Source organism: Herpailurus yagouaroundi, unplaced genomic scaffold (genome assembly GCF_014898765.1).
Source record: "Herpailurus yagouaroundi ecotype Mexico unplaced genomic scaffold, PumYag 159, whole genome shotgun sequence".
In the NCBI taxonomy this organism is placed as follows: domain Eukaryota; kingdom Metazoa; phylum Chordata; class Mammalia; order Carnivora; family Felidae; genus Herpailurus; species Herpailurus yagouaroundi.
Window position 1 is genome coordinate 75828287 of NW_024412400.1, and position 22048 is coordinate 75850334.

The 22048-nt window shown below is 35.7% G+C and overlaps 1 protein-coding gene and 1 pseudogene across 7 annotated transcripts in view; both read left to right on the forward strand.

The window, feature by feature from the left end:
* KLHL24 (kelch like family member 24) overlaps window positions 1–22048 on the forward strand; it is a 45593-nt gene that overhangs the window by 15638 nt on the left and 7907 nt on the right. For 6 of the 7 annotated variants that reach the window (XM_040480893.1, XM_040480890.1, XM_040480889.1 and 3 more), the window contains 5 exons: window positions 1810–2790; window positions 12512–12696; window positions 13909–14027; window positions 18425–18613; window positions 19902–20090. In XM_040480893.1, the coding sequence (XP_040336827.1) occupies window positions 1871–2790; window positions 12512–12696; window positions 13909–14027; window positions 18425–18613; window positions 19902–20090 (1602 nt within the window). In that variant the 5' untranslated portion in view covers window positions 1810–1870. Of the gene's footprint in view, window positions 1–1809; window positions 2791–5755; window positions 5876–12511; window positions 12697–13908; window positions 14028–18424; window positions 18614–19901; window positions 20091–22048 lie in introns of those variants that run through there. The other variant, XM_040480896.1, reaches the window with a different exon arrangement.
* On the forward strand, window positions 9529–9693 carry LOC121034285 (uncharacterized; annotated as a pseudogene).

Below are 22048 nucleotides of genomic sequence, written 5' to 3' on the forward strand. Positions count from 1 at the left end.
CCCCCCCCCCCCCCCGGCTTCCTCCCTCTGCCCCTCTCCTCCACTTGAGCCTGCTCTCTCTCAAAAAAAAAAAAAAGAAGAAGAAGAAGAAGAAAGAATTCTGTATGAGATTATGAGGGCATGGGAATAGTTGAGAGTTATTCTGAGTGCTCTTAGGCCAATTACAAATACATTTTGGATCACATATTAACTTATGGAGATGTGAAAAAAAAGTAGCAGTAGAAGAACCACCTTAAAAATCAAAATTTAAAAGAATTGATAGCTACAGCCCCCTGCCTCAATCCATTAGTTTACCTATTCATAATCATTTCTGAGAGAAGTTTAGGGATGTTTCTTACTAGCAAAAGAGAGAAGGGCATAGATACATATGTTTTAAAAATCTGAAAACAGGGGTTCCTGGGTGGCTCAGTTGGTTAAGCATCTGACTTCAGCTCAGGTCATGATCTCACAGTCTGTGAGTTCAAGCCCTGCGTCAGGCTCTGTGCTGACAGCTCAGAGCCTGGAGCCTGCTTCAGATTCTGTATCTCCCTCTCTCTCTGACCCTCCCCTGCTCATGCTCTGTCCTTCTTTGTCTCAAAAATAAATAAAAACATTAAAAAAATAAAAAATAAATAAAAAATAAAAATCTGAAAACAAAATACTACATATTTATAGTTGAAATTGGGGAAAATAGAAAAAAACAGAAGATAAATAAATTGCTTACCATTTTTGGCATATGTGTCTCCTTTTTTCTTTCCCTGAGACCACTGATACATAATTTTTTTCTGTTTTTTAGCATATATTTTATGATCTGCTTTCCACATACTACCTAATAAATACTTGCCCGTATTGTTACATAGTCCACATAATTTTATTTTTTTAAGTTTTTTAGGTTTACTTATTTATTTTGAGAGAGAGAGAGAGAACACATACAAGTGGGGGAGGAGCAGAGAGAGAGAATCCCAAGCGGGCTCTGTATTGTCAGTGCAGAGTCCCGCACAGGGCTCAAACCCACAAACTGTGAGATCATGACCAGAGCCCAAACCAAGAATCAGACACTCAGCTGACTGAGCCACCCAGGCATCCCTAGTCTACATAATTTTAAATGGCTGCATAGACTGTCTTCCATCCTTAAGATGTACTGTGGTTTAACTAATCTCCTATTGTAGGGCATTTAGATTGTTTTAAGTATTTTCTATTAATACATCATTCAGCATCCCTGTAAATAAATCTTTCCACATATTCCTGATTATTTGTTTAGAATAGATTGATAGAAAGGGACTTGATGGTCAGACAGTTTCCTTTTTTTTTTTTCTTTTAAGTAATCTCTACACCCAATGTGGTACTTGAACTTACAACCCTGAGATCCAGAGTTGCATGCCCTACCATCTTAGCCAGCCAGATGCCCCAGTATACATATTTCTAAGGGCCATTGGTAGATAAAGCTGAATTCCCCTCTAGCAATACTATATATTAAGATAATAAAACATTTATATTAGGATTCTGAATGTAGTCAAGTTCTTTGTCTTGCAGCATTCCTTCTTAACTCTACAGTAAGTAGATGGAACCCATCTGTGTAATAGGGGAGACAGAGGTTATTAGTAATTCACAAACTGCATAATACTTTTAGAGGAGATGGGCTTAAGGAATACTATTGCAAATTATACCCATAATGCAAATTTTTATTTAGCAATTTTTATTAAAATGAGATCATATTCTATGTCCTGTATAAGATATATCGTGTGATTTTGTCGTAGTGTTTACATCAAAATGAAACTATGTAGAGTGCTGTTTATATATTGAAATGTTTTCATTTGTTTTTACTTGTAGCCATATAAAGAAGATACTTAACAGTCATTTCTCAACAATTATATAGTCAACTGATGTAACAATGGTACTAATATTGGGACGAAGACTAAACAGAGAGGATCTTGGGGTGCGTGATTCCCCAGCTACTAAACGTAAAGTTTTTGAAATGGACCCTAAATCTCTGACAGGCCGTGAGTTTTTTGACTTCTCTTCAGGATCATCCCATGCTGAAAACATACTCCAGATATTCAATGAATTCCGAGACAGCCGCTTATTCACAGATGTTATCATTTGTGTGGAAGGCAAAGAATTTCCTTGCCATAGAGCTGTTCTCTCAGCCTGCAGTAGCTATTTCAGAGCTATGTTTTGTAACGACCACAGAGAAAGCAGAGAAATGTTGGTTGAGATTAATGGTATTTTAGCTGAAGCCATGGAATGTTTTTTGCAGTATGTTTATACTGGAAAAGTAAAGATCACTACAGAGAATGTACAATATCTCTTTGAAACATCAAGCCTCTTTCAGATTAGTGTTCTCCGTGATGCATGTGCCAAGTTCTTAGAGGAGCAACTTGATCCTTGTAACTGCTTAGGAATCCAGCGCTTTGCTGATACGCATTCCCTCAAAACACTCTTCACAAAATGCAAGAATTTTGCATTACAGACTTTTGAGGATGTGTCTCAGCATGAAGAATTTCTTGAGCTTGATAAAGATGAACTTATTGATTATATTTGTAGTGATGAACTTGTTATTGGTAAAGAGGAGATGGTTTTTGAAGCTGTCATGCGCTGGGTCTATCGTGCTGTTGATCTGAGAAGACCACTGTTACATGAGCTCCTGACACATGTGAGACTCCCTCTGTTGCATCCCAACTACTTTGTCCAAACAGTTGAGGTGGACCAATTGATCCAGAATTCTCCTGAGTGTTATCAGTTGTTGCATGAAGCAAGACGGTACCACATACTTGGGAATGAAATGATGTCCCCAAGGACTAGGCCACGCAGGTGAGAAAACTGTTTGTAAACGAACTACAACATAATCAACACAAGTTTTTATTTGTTTAATATTTTTAAACCTCCTGAGTGAAATCTCAGTTATTTTATGTATTGTCTACATGTAGCTTTATATGATTTAAGATTTGTTATGGATTATGTAAATCATTAAAATGCCCCCCTCCCCCCAAAAATAAAATAAAATGTCTCTGCCAGTGAAGGCTAGATTCAACAGTAACATTTTTTTGTTATTGTTCTGAGCTATGAAAGGGTATGGCAAAGGGTCTTTACAACTCTGCACATCTCAATATATTTCTACTTATTTCTCTTAACATTTATAGGGTCCCAGATCATTTCACTTTTCTTTCCAGAGGGCCTTTGGATATAAAGTACACTAAAGACTTTGGTAGACTGTCTTGGATTGCCTCTACATATAAAAAACAATTGGCCAATTTACAGACTCCCTTTTTTCCAAACAGACAACTTGAAATATAAATGTGAAGTAAATAAGCTGCTATATATTGAGTGGATTCTTAGATGTAAAACCCATGTTTCAGATCTCTTCTTATTGCCATGGTTACTATATTTAATGTCAATCTCAATTTTTAAATTTTTTTCTGAATATAAAAATTGTATCAGAGAGAATTTAGAAATTTATGTTTGGAGGTGGGAATTCAATTCAGTATTATATTTGTATCATCTTATAATGTGTATTTATAAAGCATATATAGATTTTAATTCATAAACTATAGAAAAATAATATCCATGCTTTAATAATTGAAGGAATAATACTAAATGTGCCAAACTGTGAATAAGCAAGAAACAGCTATTGTGAGAAATATTACAGTAAAAAATATTTCTAATATCTTTCTAACAAAGCTAATTTTTTTTAATTGTGGTAAAAAAAGCATATAACATAAGTTTACCTTCTTAACAATTTTTAAGTGTACTACTCAGTAGTGTTAAATATATTCACATTGTTGTGAAACTGGTGTTTATTTTTATTTTCACATAGCGTCTCCACTTTTCCTATAAATTTACTAGAGCATAGCTCTTAAATCAAATTTTTAGACTTGATTTTGATTATTATTGTTTTATATGTGATTAAAATTCAGCATATTAGGAGATAGCATGCCTTTAAAATCTACACTAGTTTGGATATAGTAAGATTTAATCTCTTTCCTCATATGTAAAATGAGAATGATGATTTAAATAGTACTTAGTTAACTATTAAGTGCAATAACAAGGTACTCATCATCAGAAGTGGTGTGCAGAAGTACTTAAAAATTATTAGCTATTATTACTTATGTAGTATAGTATAGGTCTGACCCACTTTTTTTTTTTTTAGTTTTTTTTTTTCAACGTTTATTTATTTTGGGGACAGAGAGAGACAGAGCATGAACGGGGGAGGGGCAGAGAGAGAGGGAGACACAGAATCAGAAACAGGCTCCAGGCTCTGAGCCATCAGCCCAGAGCCTGACGCGGGGTTCGAACTCACGGACCGCGAGATTGTGACCTGGCTGAAGTCGGACGCTTAACTGACTGCGCCACCCAGGCGCCCCGGGTCTGACCCACTTTAAGAAAACTCCCAGTCTGAACTTTTTTGGATACAGTATTGGGTAATTAAAACTACAAAAAAATAATGTAATATTTCTTTGTATTAGAGTTAGAGTGCACTTTTTTTCTTCAAAGTCAACTGAGTTTCATGAAAAGTAATTGCTTTATAAGAAAGAAATATAAAATATTTTACTCAGTTTTTAAACAAAGGACAAGAACATGCAATTTTATTATATAATATACTGATTTTTTTTAAGCTGTTATTTTATTTAAGGACTGTTATGAAACTTGGGCTGAGCTTAGAAATGTAAAAGACCAAGGTTCTTCAGTGTATTAATTAAGAACACTGGGGATGCCTGGGTGGCTCAGCCAATTAAGCACCAACTCTTGATTTTGGCTCAGGTCATGATCTTACGGATCTTACGGGATCAATCCTCACGTCAGGCTCTGAGCTAACAGTGCAGAACCTGCTTGGGATTCTTTCTCTCCCTCTCTCTCTGCCCTCTCCTGCTTGTGCTCACTCTCTCTCCCAAAATAAATCAATAAACATTAAAAAAAAAAAAAACACTGAACAGCTTTGGGGCTGTTCTAGAACTTTTCCGGATACACAGTATCCCTCCAAGGGGAAAATCGTGTGTTTTCTTTTAGAGAGAGAGAGAGAGTGCATGGAGGAGAGGAGCAGAGGGAGAGAGAGAGAATCTCAAGGAGATTCCACACTCAGCATGGAGCCCTACATGGGGCTTGATCCCACAACCCTGGTATCATGACCTGAACTGAAATCAAGAGTTAGATGCTCAACCAACTGAGCCACCCACGTACCCCAAAATTGTGTATTTTTCTAAACAGAATGCCCTTATAGCAGAGAGAATGGTTTTGGGTCACATAGGGTTAATAATACCTTTCCTGCATATCTCCTATATATGCATAAGATTAGAATTAGGGACCAAGGAATATATGTTGTAAAATCAAACCAAGTTATTTTATTATTAACATTATAAAAATATGACATAAATGAAATCAGATTGCAGCCTAAGGATAATTAAGCTTAGAATATAAATAGATAATTTTCCAATTCACTTAATTATTTGATTTGTAAAAATGTATTTTACATCCAATTTTTAAGGGAATCAATCCATTTCATACAGGGAAATAATCTGTGTAAGGTTGTAATGTCATCTTTATTTAAGGGAAAAGTAGGAAAAACCAAACTGTAGTTACATTGAATTTACAGAATATTGTAAATGTAATAGAAGATATTTATTTTATGTAGGCATTACATGAGGAATATAAGGAGAAATGCTTTATTTTACAACTCTACCATCACCTCCTGTTCTTTATATTCTTTCACCTATCTGTTACTGCATATTAGTACCAATCACTAGGAATTTCATTATCTGAACAATGTGTATTGTTTGTACAGGTTCTCATCTTTCTGAGAAACTCCAAACTTCTTTGAAAGAGGAGTGATGTCTCCACTTCAAGTACAGTTTACTCCTCTGACTTCTGCTCCAGTCCCTCTACTGAAACTCCTCTCAATCAGGTCATTACTGACCTTCTCTTTGTTATTTGTTAGCTTCTTTGCAGTCTTTATTCACCTTGATCTCTCACTAGGATTTGACATTATCAATTGTTTTACTTTTTCTTGATGCTCTCTCCTCCACAAGCTTCTGAAACACTATTTTCCTTATGGTCTTCTTCTCCAGCTGCTCTTTTCCAATTTGATGGTTCTATGTCTTATCTTTGAAATGTTCATCATCCCCTTGGTTCACATCTGTCTGTCTTGCCTTATATTACATCTTCCCAGGTTATCTCATCTATTCTCTTCATTTTAATTACCATATATGCTATTGACTATCAAACCTATATCTCCAGCCCAGACTTCTCTCTCTCTTTTATTCATCCATTCATTCAGCCAATTTTTAAAAAATTATTTGTTTATTTTTACTTCAGGATGCATCTTTAAAACAATAACATAGGCGTACCATGGTGGCTCAGTCAGTGAGCGTCTAACTTCAGCTCAGGTCATGAGCTGAAATATTTTGTTAATTTTTTTAATGTTTATATTTTGAGAGAGAGAGAGCGCGCGCAACAGCACGATGGGGGAGAGGCAGAGAGAAAGGGAGACACAGAATGTGGAGCAGAATCTCCAGGCTCTGAGCTGTCAGCACAGATCTGACATGGAGCTTCAACCCATGAACCGTGAGATCATGACCTGAGCCAAAGTCAGACGCTTAACTGACTGAGCCACCCAGGCACCCCAATAATAATTCTTTCATATTAACTAATACCCAGTCCATATCCATATTTCCCCAATCCCTAAACTGTTCCATAATGAACCTTGATCCAGTCAAAGACCACTCATTGCATGTAGTTATTTCCACCAAGTCTTTTATTCTAGAACAGTTTCTTTTTCATAATTTTAACTTGTTGATGGGCAAGTTGCCCAGGAGAATATTGCACCTTCTGTATTAGGTTGCTTCCTTATGGTGTTACTTAGTTGAATTTAGCTATGTTTACTGGAAACTGGAAGTTAGCTCTACAAGCTCCAGCTTGATGGAGACAAGTTAAATACTTTTGGCTAGAATTCATCCTAGGTAATGTGTATATATTGTATGGCATTACATTAAGAGACATAGTATATCTGGTCGTCCCACCTTTAGTGATGCAAAAGTTAACTCTGGATTAGGGTGATGACAGTCTGTTCCTACCACTGTACAGTTAGGTTATAGTCCTCACATCAGCCAGTATTTCTTCAATGCTTATCCTGTGCCAAGTATTCTCTGGAGCTCAATCCATACTGGATATTCTACCTATATATACCCACATGTCTCTCAAATGAAAGAGAAAACCCCAACATACATTATATTGAAAACAGTATGATAGGGTTACTTAGAAAGAAAGTGTGGGCCAATCTAAGAGCATGTAAATTCTGATAATCTGTACTACCAGTTGTAAAGCCCTGGTAGAAAAAATAATAGAGACCAATCATAGGAATAAAGCTTAGGAATAGTTGTCTTTTTATTAATATATATTATGTAACTTTAAATCTCTGTACTAATACATAATGCTATTTTTTAATAAACAAATGCAAGCATCATTATGTGTTCAGAATACTGGCTTCAGAATCAGGCATAGTCTAGGATCTGGCTCTGTACAAATAGTTAGTTCCATGACTTTAGGCAAAGCATTTTCACTTCTCTATCAGTTTCCTCTTCTCTAAAATAAGCCTAATGCCACTTTGTAATATTGCGAGGATTGGAAATACCATATGAAAAGTGTATACGCTCATATTTGACACAAAAATACACAATAAAAGTTTTTACTTGTTTTATGAATAATAAAAATACATTACATATTTGTGCTATACTTTTACAGAATAGGAAATATTGTTTGAGAGACAGAAATGCTTAATGTGGTTTATTTTAAGCATAGTTTGTTCATGTCTATGGAAAAATTTGATGCTCTTTGTCACATTCCATTGAAGAATAGGGATAGCTAAGATTTAATAACTTATCATTTTGAGTTTGGAATTAGTTTTAAGTATTTTTCTAATAATTGTCTATCTTGCCTAATAATCAGTTACTATATAATGAAAATTATGTGCATAAGGAAGATAAGGTTCAAGTTCCTGTTGGAAACCAATGAGTAGACAAAGATATGATTAAGATTTTGGGCAGGGGGTAGTGGTGCCTGGGTAGCTCAGTCAGTTAAGCAGCCAACTCTTGATTTTGGCACAGGTCATGGTCTCACAGTCATGAGATTGGCCCCACATCCAGCTCTGTGCTGAGCGTGGAGTCTGTTTCGGATTCTCTCTCTCTTCCTCTCTCTCTGCCCCTCCCCCACTCTCACTATCTCTGTCTCTCTCAAAATAAATACATAAATCTTTTAATTTTTTTTTTGTTTGTTTTTAAGAAATAGTATTTTCGGGACATCTGGGTGGCTCAGTCAGTTGGGCATCCAACTCTTGATTTTGGTTCAGGTCATGATCCCAGGGTAGTGGGATCGAGCCCTGCATCAGGCTCCATGCTGAGCATGGAGTTTATCTCTCTTTCTCACTCTCTGCCTCTCTCCCCCACTTGTGCTCTCTCTCTCTCTCTCTCTGTCTCTCTGTCTCTCTGTCTCTCTTTCTCTCACAGAAAAAAGAAAGAGTATTTTAAAATTCAGTGTTTTCAATTTTTTCCAGTCCCTCTTAAGAATAATAATCTGTTATACTATAGTATGCATAGTTTACCATTTTTCTCCATGTTAGTTTCTTTATTTTTAACTCAAACATTTTTACATAAAAGTATACATGTAAGTCTCCCTCTACCTGACCCTTGATGTATCAATTCTCCCCAAAGGATACCTGTTGCCAGTTTTTTGAACTCTTTAGAAATATACTTTGCATATAGAAGTGGGCATGTGAATATATGCACACATACCTGCCTATTTTTTTTATACACTCCACTCTGCACCTTGTTTTTATCACTTATAAGTATCTTGGAGATTATTCTATATCAGCACATATAGATCTTTAAGTCAGTCTGTTTAGAGTATTCTCTTACTATGGACAGGTCACTAAGTGGGAAGGTTTTCAAAGGCTGTTTGGGCAAGCATGGAATCCAAACAAAGGGAGTTAATAGATCTTTAGAATCAGAATCCTCTCAGCTAGTATAGCTTGAGCAAGTCTCCACAACCACAAAAATATTCTTACCAAAGAACCAGTAATGTTCAAGTTAGCTAACCTAAGATTCTTTTTCCCTTAGAAATAACTTGAATGAGCACAGGAAATGTTTACCTCTGTGATTATTATACTTTTTCATTCATTTACTTGTTGCTTCTATAACTGACCAAACCCCTCTTTTGATATGTAGGGTTTTTTTTTAGATATATTAATACATTGAGTTTAGTAAGTGTCATACCTTATGGACTAAAGAACCATGTAGTCTCATATCTCTATTTTAGTTAATTATTTTGTTTGGTGGAGCAGTTTTCAGATATCTTTGAATCTTGGAATGATGAATAGATTATATTACTAATATCTTTCCCTTCTCCCTTCCAATGTCCTGCTATATGGAGACACTGCCTTTCCTGTTGTGCTTTTTAAATATGTTCAGCTATTCTTCCCATTAACCATTAACCATTCCCATTGATCCCTTTTTTGTTGATGAGAGTTAGTTTGGCAGTTCACCTATCTCTGGCATATTTGGCAATATTGCTTCTCGGCCTTTTGGCTAAGATCAAGTGTAGTATCTGGCATATTTGGCATTAATAATAAGTAGGTTTGTTATTTTAGCCGACAAGTCCTGTATTTTGCTTTTTAAGATTCTTAACTGAACCTGATAATTATTACACATTTTGTTCATCAGGTTGAGAATATCCTATGGATTTATAATTATTTTATCTTTCACATAAATCAAAGAATGTAATCTTCTAATTTGATCTTAAATTCATGATAAGAGAGGGTGACAATTTTTTTAACAGTAATTACCATAGTAAATTTTTTAAAAGGATAATTTGGTTGTCATACACCCCCAGAAACAGCAAATATTTGTTATTTTATCACAGCAAAATCAGAATTTTCATTTTAAAGCATTAATAAAATATATAACAATAATTAATTAATTAAATATTAATAAAATAAAGTAACATTCACTCTAAAAATTAGATTGAGGGGTGCCTGGGTGGCTAAGTCCGTTGAGCGTCCGCCTCTTGGTCTCAACTCAGGTCATGATCTCAGGGTCATGATATCAAGCCCAGAGTTGGGCTCTGTGCTGGACGTGGAGCCTGCTTGGGATTCATTCTCTCTCTGTCTCTGTCTCTCTCTCTCTGCCTCTCTTTCTCTCTCTCTCTCTCTCTCTCTCTCTCCCCCCCCCTCCCTCCCTCTCTCTCCCCTCCCCCTCTCCTTCCCTCTCCCCCTGCCTCTCCCCTGCTCGCACACACTCTCTCTCAAAAATACATACATAGATTGAATTGGATATCCAGACTTTTATTCATCCTATAGTATCATCTTGAATGCCTTTTTGTTCTAGTTGCCATCATCAGCTGGAGTAACTTATTTCCATTAAGGCTATCATCTCCCTACCATAGATAAAAGTTTTCCAAGCTCAAGAAATAAAAATAACTTTTATTGGGTTAACAGTCTCTGTAATGAGAACACTAGACCTGTCTCTAAGTTAAAAGCCATTTGGTTGCAAATAAGACCTTCCATACAGGCAAAATTACTAGTTTATTGATCCTTTCAAATAAAAACACATTCCAGTACACCTGAAATGATCCTTTATTTAGTGGGACTAATTGTTTTTTTTGTGTTTTTGGTTTTTTTTTTTTTTTTAGTGGGACTAATTGTTTTGGCCATTAGCTTTTTGTGCTATTTTCTCTTGTCCCAAGGTACAAAAACATACAATATATGTTTATTAGGCTAAGAAGTCTTGAAAAAGGCAAGCAAGGTTAAGCAAAGAGAAACTATAAAACAAATAAAATGTTATAGGAAAAGTGTAAAGCACAATTCTATAATATAATAATAGTTGTATTGATTTTACATTAAAATAATTTGGAGTGGTTGGACCCCAGTGACACTATTTAGCAACTTTTGTTTTGATCAATCAATAAATAAGGCTTTGAGGAATATCACATGGATTTGTCTTAGAGGTATTTTAAGTGTAATTTTGGGAAATGATACTTTTATGGAAAGAAAGAGAAGTTAATAGTTATACTCCGTATCTGGTGTTATTCTCTTTACTTTTAATAGTTTTGTGTTGGAATTATTCATTTTGGAATACTTTAATAGTCTCATTTTGAAATTATTTGGAAAATAGTATTGATAATATTTCCATCTTTCCAATAATATTTTACTATGTACTAGATTAGGGTTATATGATTTGCTGGGTTCCTAAAAGTAATTTTTATTCCATCTATGAACAAGATTCTTTTCTACAATATATTTTTCTGATTTTATAATGGAAAAATATGGCTGGCATGGAACAGGAGAATGATTATTAGCTGGAAAAGCTATGAGTAAATGTAGCTAGAATAGAGTATTTCTGTTAGAGGAACATACCAGTATTGCTTAATTTTGTTTTTTTCTAGTGTAATTGTGTAACTTTAGTGTAATGACTAAAACTACAAATCAGTGTTCTGATGTGGTCTATCTTCCCTCCATATTTAAGTTAATAGAAGAGGGATTGTTAGCATTTTGCTTCACGAGATTTAAAATTATAACAACCATAAAATGTAGGTGCATTTTTCATTTCAGTTATATTTGTGAAAAAATATAAAAGCCAAATAACTTTCAAATTCCAAACTATCTATTGATCCTTATGAACAACAACAACAACAACAACAAAAAACTTAGATAAGTTTTTAGTTTTTCCTGTATCTAACTTAAATGTAAACTACAAAACAAAAGAATCCTGTGACTAACATAAACCTTAGGATTCTCTTAGTGCTCTAAATATTTTTTTTTCCACTCTAAAAATTCTCCGTGCTCATTATCATCTCGAAAATTTGTGTTGATAGAAGGAAACCACACTATCCAGAGATAGCTATCGTTAGCACCTTGGTATATTCTTTCCAGAATTTTTTACATAGTATTGATGAGACCTTCTGTATAATTTTTGTCTTGCTTTTTTCCATTAACATTCTTTGTTATAAACTCTTTTAGTGACTGCTCAGTGTTTTGCTTTGGATTACTTTAATTACTTAACTTTAAAAGATTATTATAAAAAATAATTTCTGAATAAGTACACATACTCCTTTAAAGGGTACTTATACTATGAATTCGTTTTTTTAGAACTAGCAGTCTGATGAAAAGCACCATTTGTCTACATTATCTTACCTTGGTGTGATTATACACATCTGAATTGCTGCAAAACTGCATTTGAAAATCATCCTTATTAATACCAGGATTCCAGTTGAGTTAGGTAGGATCTTTAGACTGCTTTACAATTTTTGAGGCAAAACTCATAGAAAAAAGTACCCATAGAAATTTTCTGTGGAAAATGATGTCACTAAATCCCTTATAAATGTTCTCAAAGTAAGTCATTGGCAGCCTGTATTATTTGGCACATGCTCAGAGAATAAACTGTTTACTTTATAATCGTGTTCTGCTTTCTTAATGATAATGGTATGTCTTTAGAGTTTCCAATGATCTTGCATGTATTTTATTATTTAAACATTCCTATAATAATTATTTTAGGTCAACTGGCTATTCTGAGGTGATTGTTGTCGTTGGAGGCTGTGAACGGGTTGGAGGATTTAATCTTCCATACACTGAGTGTTATGATCCTGTGACAGGAGAATGGAAGTCTTTGGCTAAGCTTCCAGAATTTACCAAATCAGAGTATGCGGTCTGTGCTCTAAGGAATGACATTCTTGTTTCAGGTAAAGAATTATTACTGTAGCAACTTTTAATTTGAACATAGCTTGGCTGTTTTAAACAATAGTACTGTCTCAAAACAAAAACAAAAACAAAAAAAAAACAAAAACCAGACAGTGAAAGTGAATATGCCCACTTTAGGCAGATCAGTTTATACAACAAATAAAACCAAGAGTGACTTTTTGCGCTTAAAAACGAGCTCAAGATGATCTAGAATGATTTATAAGAGATCCACTAGAAAAATGCCTGTAATCATCATATTTTAAATGTTATCAAATGCATATAGAATATAGTATAATTTTTCTTAACTTTTACCTGTTAACTTTGTTTTAAGGAACACGGTAAAGTATGCAAAGTGAAAAATACCCATATAATTAAGCATCTCCAATCCACCCAGCTTTTCTGAAATTCTCCCAAAGTTTATGAAACATGATTTTCCTTAAAATTCTTAACTTCTTTTTTTTTTTTTTAATTTCTTTTTAACGTCTGTTTTTGAGAGACAGAGTGCAAGCGGGGGAGGGGCAGAAAGAGATGGATGCACAGAATCCAAAGCAGGCTCCAGGCTCTGAGCTGTCATAGCAGGGCCAGATACTGGGCTCAAACTTACAAACTGTGAGATCGTGACCTGATCTCGTGATCACGTGCTGAAGTCAAAAGCTCAACCAACTGAGCCACCCTGGTGCCCCAAAATTCTTAACTTCGTTTATGTGATGTTACATCTAAAATTAGAGACCGTAAAATGACAGACGTATACAAAGTATAACTACTGTATCAATAGTCCTAAGTCTGTTCATGGTTAATAATTTTACCAGCTTTGCAGATTACTATATTACTACCTGTTGAACAATGTAACAATACATACTTTATTTTGTACAATAGTATACTTTTGAAAAAATGGATGATTTAAAAAAACTTTTTTAAATCTGTTTGGGTGCTTCTGATGTCTGATTCAAATTAATAGTCTCATACATTTGTAAAATTCATATTCTGTATTTTATTATTTGGGGCCTATAATTATTATTTTTCAAGATAATCAGCCAAGTTTAAATCTGCTCTGTGGAACTATTTCCATTAAACTTTAAGAGGGTCTTTCATTTATTGAACTGAATTCACAAATTCTTAGACTGAATAAATCCTATGTTTTAATTATCTATGCCTTGAGCATAGTCCCTTAGTGATATATATATTATTGTGTGTACATTGTTTTGCATTTAAAGGTGGAAGAATCAATGGTCGTGATGTGTGGATTTATAACTCACAGTTAAATATTTGGATCAGAGTTGCTTCTCTAAATAAAGGCAGATGGCGTCACAAAATGGCTGTCCTCCTTGGTAAAGTAAGAAACCACTTTTTATTACCATTGCTGGTACATTTCCAAAATAAATACCACAGCTGAATCTTTCATTTTACTCACTCTCTGGGTATTTTGGATTCAAATTGTATTTCCTTCCATTTCTAACCTCAGTAGATAAACTGCAGATATAAACAATTTGACACTATACTTTTGAATGGATATTTTGTTTTCCCAATTTGGAATTTGTGGCAGTGAAGCACATTTCTCTTTTTATGCTCCATTGGAGTCTGAATGCCTAAGAAGCATTGGAAAATAAAGGAGTTACATCAAGTACAAAAACAGGCTAATGTCTGATCCAAGCAATCATTTTCCTTTGCTGACTGGCAGTCAGGAGGAGATACATTTATCTAGAGTGATGTTATTTTATCTTTTTTCTTTACACAAGTTAGGGACAAAAGTTTAAAGTAAGTGTTAAGATAAATTCAGCAACATATTTTAAAGAAAACTGATTATTGACTGTAGCTAATACATACTTAAAAATATATAATTTGGGGGCGCCTGGGTGGCTCAGTCGGTTAAGCATCTGACTTCAGCTTAGGTCATGATCTTGAAGCAGTTTAAGAATTCAAGCCCTGTGTTGGGCTCTGTGCTGACAGCCTGGAACCTGCTTCGGAGTCTGTGTCTCCCTTGCTCTCTGCCCTTCCCCCGTTCACACTCTGTCTCTCCCTTTCTCTGTCTCTCTCAAAAATAAATAAGCATTAAAAAAAGTAAAAGTATATAATTTATCTTCTTTGTCCTTAGGAACTTGAGAAACACTTATAGACTAGTGGTTTCCAAACTTTTTTAAACCAGCTACATCCTCTTTTTTTTTTTTAACATTATTTATTTATTTTTTTTTTTAATTTTTTTTTAACGTTTATTTATTTTTGAGACAGAGACAGAGCATGAACAGGGGAGGGTCAGAGAGAGATGGAGACACAGAATCTGAAACAGGCTCCTGGCTCTGAGCTGTCAGCACAGAGGCTTTTATTTATTTTTGAGAGTGCAAGTCGGGGAAGTACAGAGAGGGGGACAAAGGATCCAAAGTGGGCTCCACACTGACAGCGAGCCCAATGTGGGGCTTGAATTCACAAACTGTGAGATCGTGACCTGAGCCAAAGTTAGGACACTGAACCGACTGAGCCTACACCCTCTTTTTAAAGTTAAATCTAACATAAAAACCATTACATAGAACAGATAAAAATACAGCAGTATACCAAGGGCTCTTTAGCTTTTCACTACCTCCACCTCTATCAGCTCCTCCAAAGCTACCTCAAATTAACGAGCAATCTGAGCAAAAGCAGCATACTTGCTTACACGGGTTTTTTGGGTTTTGTGGGATTCTTTTTGTTTGTTTTTTGTGTTTGTTTGTTGTTTTTTTGTTTTGTTTTGTTTTTGTTTTTGTTTTGTTTTTTTAGAAAGAGAGAGCATGGGCAGAGGAGAGGGGCAGAGGGAGAGAGAGAGAGAATCCCAAGCACCCAGTGCAGCACCCAACACAGGGCTCGATCCCATAACTATGACCTGAGCTAAAACCAAGAGTCAGATGCTTAACCGACCAAGCTATCCAGGCGCCCCGTTACTCATGTTTTGACTGGTTCCCTGATGCCCCCTTCTAAAAAGATTGCTGCCTCTTAGGTCCTCCTGTGGAGACATTTTAGAGCCACCAATGAGAAAACAGAACTGCTCTAATTGAAACTGAGATGGTGCAGGAACCCTTCCCATTCAGCCTCTCATCAGCCCTCGTGCCCTCCCCCTATTTCCCCATGGAGGATTCTTGAAATTTATATACTGTAGAATACTAGAGTTTCTCAAAGCACAGTTTGGAAGCTACTGTTTATTCCTAAGCGTATTGATCTGTTGTGCTGCTGCTATTGACAGTCAATGAAACATTGAGGATCTTGAAATAGATGTAATGGAAATAAAATATTAGTTCTATTTAAATATTTTCCAAAATCACTAGTTTGTTAGTACCTACTATATTATTTTTTTAATGTTTATTTATTTTTGAGAGAGAGAACATGGGAGAGGGGCAGAGAGAGAGGGAGACAGAGGATCTGAAGCAGGCTCTGTGCTGATAGCAGCAGCCTGATGCGGAACTCGAACTCATGCTCAGATCATCAGAGCCACCCAGGCACTCTAGCACTTACTGTATTGGTTTTGGTAGTCATGCGTCAAGAATGATAAAATATTACTGAAAAGGGGCAGCCAAAATATTCAAGGGGGTGGAAAGAGAAGAGATCTAACCAAAAAAAATTGTACTTATTTAGCCTGGAAGCAAATGAAAGGCAAATGAAAATGATTGATGTCTCAAATATCATGTATGGATTGGAAAGCAATAATTTATTTGACCAATGTTAGTATACTTGACTTGAAGTTACCTAAATCTTAGAAGCAGTAAATCAAGAAATGAAAGGAGTCTTTCTGACATAGCATATATTCAACTCATAGAAACTGTTGTCCTAAAAACTTACAGTATAAACTGAATTCAAACCTATAAAATTATTTAAATTTATAAATTGTCACTATTAAGGTAGGATAGTAAGGATGATTTGGAATATAGAATCTAAATAGGAAGGAATCTTAGAGAATATTTCATGTCACTTTTTCAATTGATAAAGAAACCTAATTCAGAGTGATCGAGTCACTTGCCCAAGGTTACACAGAAAGTGATAAAGCAGAGGCAAAACAAAACTCAGATTTTCTTAATCTAGAGGCCTTTCATCTTGATGCTCACAACATATATTATTAATTTATGCATGTAGGGGAATGATATTAAAGTTTAATGCTCAAAATTATATATGTGATAGGTATTATTACTGTCTACATTTTTAAATTGAGGAAATTAAAACTGAATCTCAGAGGGTAGGTAAACTGCCCAAGGTTTACATTCCATGGCAATGCTAGATATGAACCCTGCCCCTCTTGACTTCAAAGCCATGCCCTTAATTTTGCCACAGTTGCCATACCCTTTCCAGCTGGGTGGCCTTGAGTAAATTACTTAACTTCTCTGGACATCATGTTGTTGAGAGAACAAACCCACCAAGAGATCATTTTAACATAATGTGAGAAGTGCAAGATTGAAATACGAAATAGCATTGGCTGCTCTGGAAATTTGGAGGAGCACAGAAAGATAAATTGTGGGCAGACTGGAATGTCAGTGTATAAAGTTTGGCCTTGACCCTTAGGCATCTATTGTTGAACTACTAAAAGGAATTGATGAGGTATTTTAGGAAGATTAATCTGTGGTTGAGGGAGCACAAGAGTGTAGACCAGGAGATTAACTGAGAAGTATAAAATGATATGGACCCTGACTTAGGATAGTGGCAATTGGTAACAAGAGGAAAAGACAGATGTGAGATGCTGTGAAAGAAGACTTAGTGGGACTTACTAGTTATTTAGATATGGAGGGAAGAGTTGATAATGACTGTTCATTAAAGGAATTGTGGATGTTAAACTGGAGAACATCTTTAGGTTAAAAGTTTTTTGTGTATCTCATGATTCTTAATGGGTTATTCTGCATATAGATCATTTAATAAATAGCTTGTTGATTAGTTCACCTGTCGCAAAGATATTACTCTGCCTACCTTCCTCATATTTGTGAAACCTATTGAAATGTATATATAGTATAGAGTTCATTATGTCTCAGGTACTTTGCTAGGCACAGTAGGTACTAAAATGAAGAACAACATAGACCCTGCCTTCAGTAATCTCACAGTCTAGTAATCCTTGCCTAATATTTTAGTTTTATAGGTTTATTATTTCATAAGAATCAAATATTTTCATTATCCATGAGTGTGAGTATTTAAGCAATCATGTAATTCTCAACATGAGCAGTATCACCCTTAAGGGGGTGAAGATCAGTTCTTAGGGGTGAAAAGAATTGTACTCTTTCATATATAAAGCACAGATATATATACAGTACATAAATGGATATACAATATATCTGTGGTATTAAAACTTCATTGGAGGGGGCTATTATGAAAAAACATCTGAAAAGTATCATTGGTGGTGGTAAGAGGGTGCCAATAAAGTTTCAGAAACTGAGCTAAATATATTGCAATTACAGTTATCAAGGGCTTTTTACTTTTTTTTTTTTTCAACGTTTATTTATTTTGGGGACAGAGAGAGACAGAGCATGAACGGGGGAGGGGCAGAGAGAGAGGGAGACACAGAATCGGAAACAGGCTCCAGGCTCTGAGCCATCAGCCCAGAGCCTGACGCGGGGCTCGAACCCACGGACCGCAAGATCGTGACCTGGCTGAAGTCAGACGCTTAACCGACTGCGCCACCCAGGCGCCCCTCAAGGGCTTTTTAAAGACAGATCCCTTAATTTCTTTGTCAACTACTTAAAAATTCAGATTTTTGACAATTAAGGTTTTTCCATGTATTTTGCATATTAGGTATATGTTGTTGGAGGCTATGATGGGCAAAACAGACTTAGCAGCGTGGAATGTTATGATTCCTTTTCAAATCGATGGACTGAAGTTGCTCCCCTTAAGGAAGCAGTGAGTTCTCCTGCTGTGACTAGCTGTGTAGGCAAATTGTTTGTGATTGGTGGAGGACCTGATGACAATACTTGTTCTGATAAGGTAAGCCATGTTGTCTTCTAGAAATTACCAATGATGTATATAAGGAGAAAACTACATAAGGCTTATCAAATAGAGATCTAGGTCCCTTATTGTGAGGAACCTTTTAAAAATTGGTACTTTATCCTTTGGGGGGAAAACATTGAGTTTCAAGCTGCTGAAGTGAAATCCTAATATATCTAACAATTTTCTGTAAAAAGCTTTAATTTTTTTGAAATAAGACTAATTTCAGAGTTTGGATCTTAGACTAAATAAATTGTTTTAAACCTCTTAACTGCAGTAGTCTACAAAATCAAAAAATTATTCACACAAAACACGGTTGGGAAGTGAATTAGCAGAGTAGGTAAGATACAGTAGCTATGCTGCTTCCAACTGGGTCATCCTCTGCGTACTTTAAAAGTATTTTTTAGAACAAAAAGGAGGAAAGGAAACCTCTGTAACGTAAATGGAGGATAGCTCAAAGTTGCTGCAGTTCATTGGATTCCTGGGATAAAAGAACATGTGCCATCCTCACACCTCAGAAAATACTGTATTTATTCTGGAAACAAATGTCTAATACCTAATCCCTTTAGCAATTGTTTACTGAATTTTGTCAATCAATTCTTTTTTTTAATTGAATTGTAATATAATGTGGCCAAATGTTACATATGTAGAATTCAGTAATACAGAATTTGTGGTAATTCAAAGTACACTGAATTGAAATTTACTTGTGTTCTTTTGAAGAAATGACTTCCTAAAAGTATAAAGAAATTGTATTTAAATTGAGGCATAGTTATCCTATAGGACACAATTTTTTTTTAATCTATACTGTTAATTTTCTTTTTTTTAATGTTTATTTATTTTGAGAGAGAAAAAGAGCCAGTTAGGGGCAGAGAGAGAGAGAGAATCCCAACCAGGCTCCACACACTAGATCTTACAGACTGTGAGCCGAAACCAAGAGTTGGATGCTTAAGCAACTGAGCCACCCAGGCACCCCAACTGTTAATTTTAACAGAAATAAGTAAAGAAACTTACCATGATAGCCTAGCCAGTCATCCTGGAAATAATCTCTATGTGTGTTACTCTGTTCTGCTTGATAGTAATAAATTTGCATCTGAGAATTTTGTAATTCAGACATCTCCCTATCAAGCTAACCTTTCTTAATTCTGTGAACTAATGTGAATTAGTTAATGTAAATTAATAAATAGGATTTGATTTTTAATCATGTTTCTATGTATCGGTAGACTTTTTTATTAAGTAAATTTGCATTTTTGTTTAGAAGTTTTAATTAAATATTTCTACACATTACTAGGTTCAATCTTATGATCCAGAAACCAATTCTTGGCTACTTCGTGCAGCTATCCCAATTGCCAAGCGGTGTATAACAGCCGTATCCTTAAACAACCTGATATATGTTGCTGGTGGGCTGACCAAGGCAATATACTGTTATGATCCAGTTGAAGATTACTGGATGCATGTACAGAATACATTCAGCCGACAGGTAATAACGTAAAACAGTCCAAAAGAAAAATCAACCAACGAGGGACCAAGTACATGGCCATTATAAATATACTGTAATTTCACTGTTAATATATTTCATGTGTGCTTGAATTATTTCATAACTTTTAAAACTCCACATTAAGCATATGGTATGACGTTTTGAACTCCTTCCAGAGAATTGTTTTATTGAAATAGCTTAATTTTTACCATCCCATGGTGAATGAAGCAGCTGTTGTACTTGAGCTGGTGACTTTTTTCCCTTGACCTTTTTCAGAATCTACTCTAGTCCTTATCCCTATTTCTTAGGTATTTTGAAGAAAACAAATGTTCCCAAACTGGTTTCTTTCCTTCTGTGGCTTTTATCATAAAAGAAATGGCTGTGCTCCTGTCTCCTTCATCCTATCTGTACTCCTACTCCACCTCTACCCTCTGCCTCCCCAAAAGCCTTCTCTCAGCCTTTGATTCATGGCTCCAACCTCCCTCTTTCTACCACCAAAATGCTTGATGGTTCTGATGCTGAAGTCTAGCTCTACCTATACCACTCTAAGGTGTTATACTGCCAGAGGTCATTACTAATAATCTCAGTTTCATTCATGTACTATTACTTTTTCTATCCAACCCTTAAATATAAGTTTTCCTTGAGCCTCTTTCCCCCTCCCTCTTCCCAGTTTCTACTGTGTTCCTGAGTGATCACATTTATTGCCCAGTACTGATACACTTCAAGTCTTTATCATCATTAAAACCTCTCTCTTGTGCTCCAGACTCAAATTGCCAACTGCCTATTTGATATTTTTTTATGATGTTCTATGACTCCAAACTTAAACCAGAATTCATCATCTTCCCCAACCCTGCTTTTTCTGTTTCCAGGCAACCTAGTGAATAAAAGAATTGTTTCTTCCTTACTCACACTCACAGCACGTCTGGCACCAGATATGTGCCACACCAACCAATTCTCCATCTCCAGCTGAGTGTCTTACAATTCAGTTCAGTTCTAACACTATCTACCTGGAGTTAGAGTCAGATTCCACAAGTTGAGAGCTCAGTCCCCAAGACTTCCACTGCCTCAGACGCCAACCACTAGCTCCAGCTTGTCCCCAGTACTTTTGAGACACTGGCTATGAATTAACATTCCCATAACCCCTCCTTGGGTTCGGCAATTTGTAAGAACAGCTCGCAGAACTCAGGGAAACACTTGTGTTTATTTGGCTTTTTGTATATTAAAGGATATTATAAATGATACAGATGAACAGCCAGATGAAGAAGCACATAGGGGAAGGTCTAGAAGGGTCCAGAGCACACAGGAGCTTCTGTTCTGGGGTTGAGGTGCACCCTCCCCCAATCCAGAAGCTGTTCGAATCTTATACTTTGGGAATTTTTGTGGAGGCTTCATTATGTAATTATTAATTTAATTTCTAGCCCCTGTCCCCTCTCCAGAGAACAGGGAGTGGGGATGAAAGTTTCAAGATTCTAATTATGGCATGATCTTTTTGCTGACTAGTCCCCATCCAGGAACCAGCCAATAGTCACCTCATTAAAACAAAAGACATTCCTATCACTCAGGAAATTCCAAGGGATTTAGGAGCTCTGTGACAGGAACTGGAGGCAGAGACTAATATATATTTTTCTACTGTTTCACACCGAGACTTATCTCTTAGATTTTCCCCCACTTTCTTCTAAATTGAATCAATCCAGCATATCAGTTCTGTGTCCCCAGAGTTTTTCCTATTCTTTTCCATTCCTGTGGTTCCTGCTTTTGTTCAAGTTCTTATTAGTTCTTCCCTCAACAAAAACAGTAATATTCTAATTAGCGTTTAATGTCTTGCTTCTCTAACCCATTTTGTCACCAATTATTTCCCAACGAATCCTATTATATTCCTTCTCTGATTGGAAACATACTGAATAAAATCCAAAAGTTTTCCCACTTCATTCTAGACCTTCTGTTGTCTGAGCCCTGCTTGC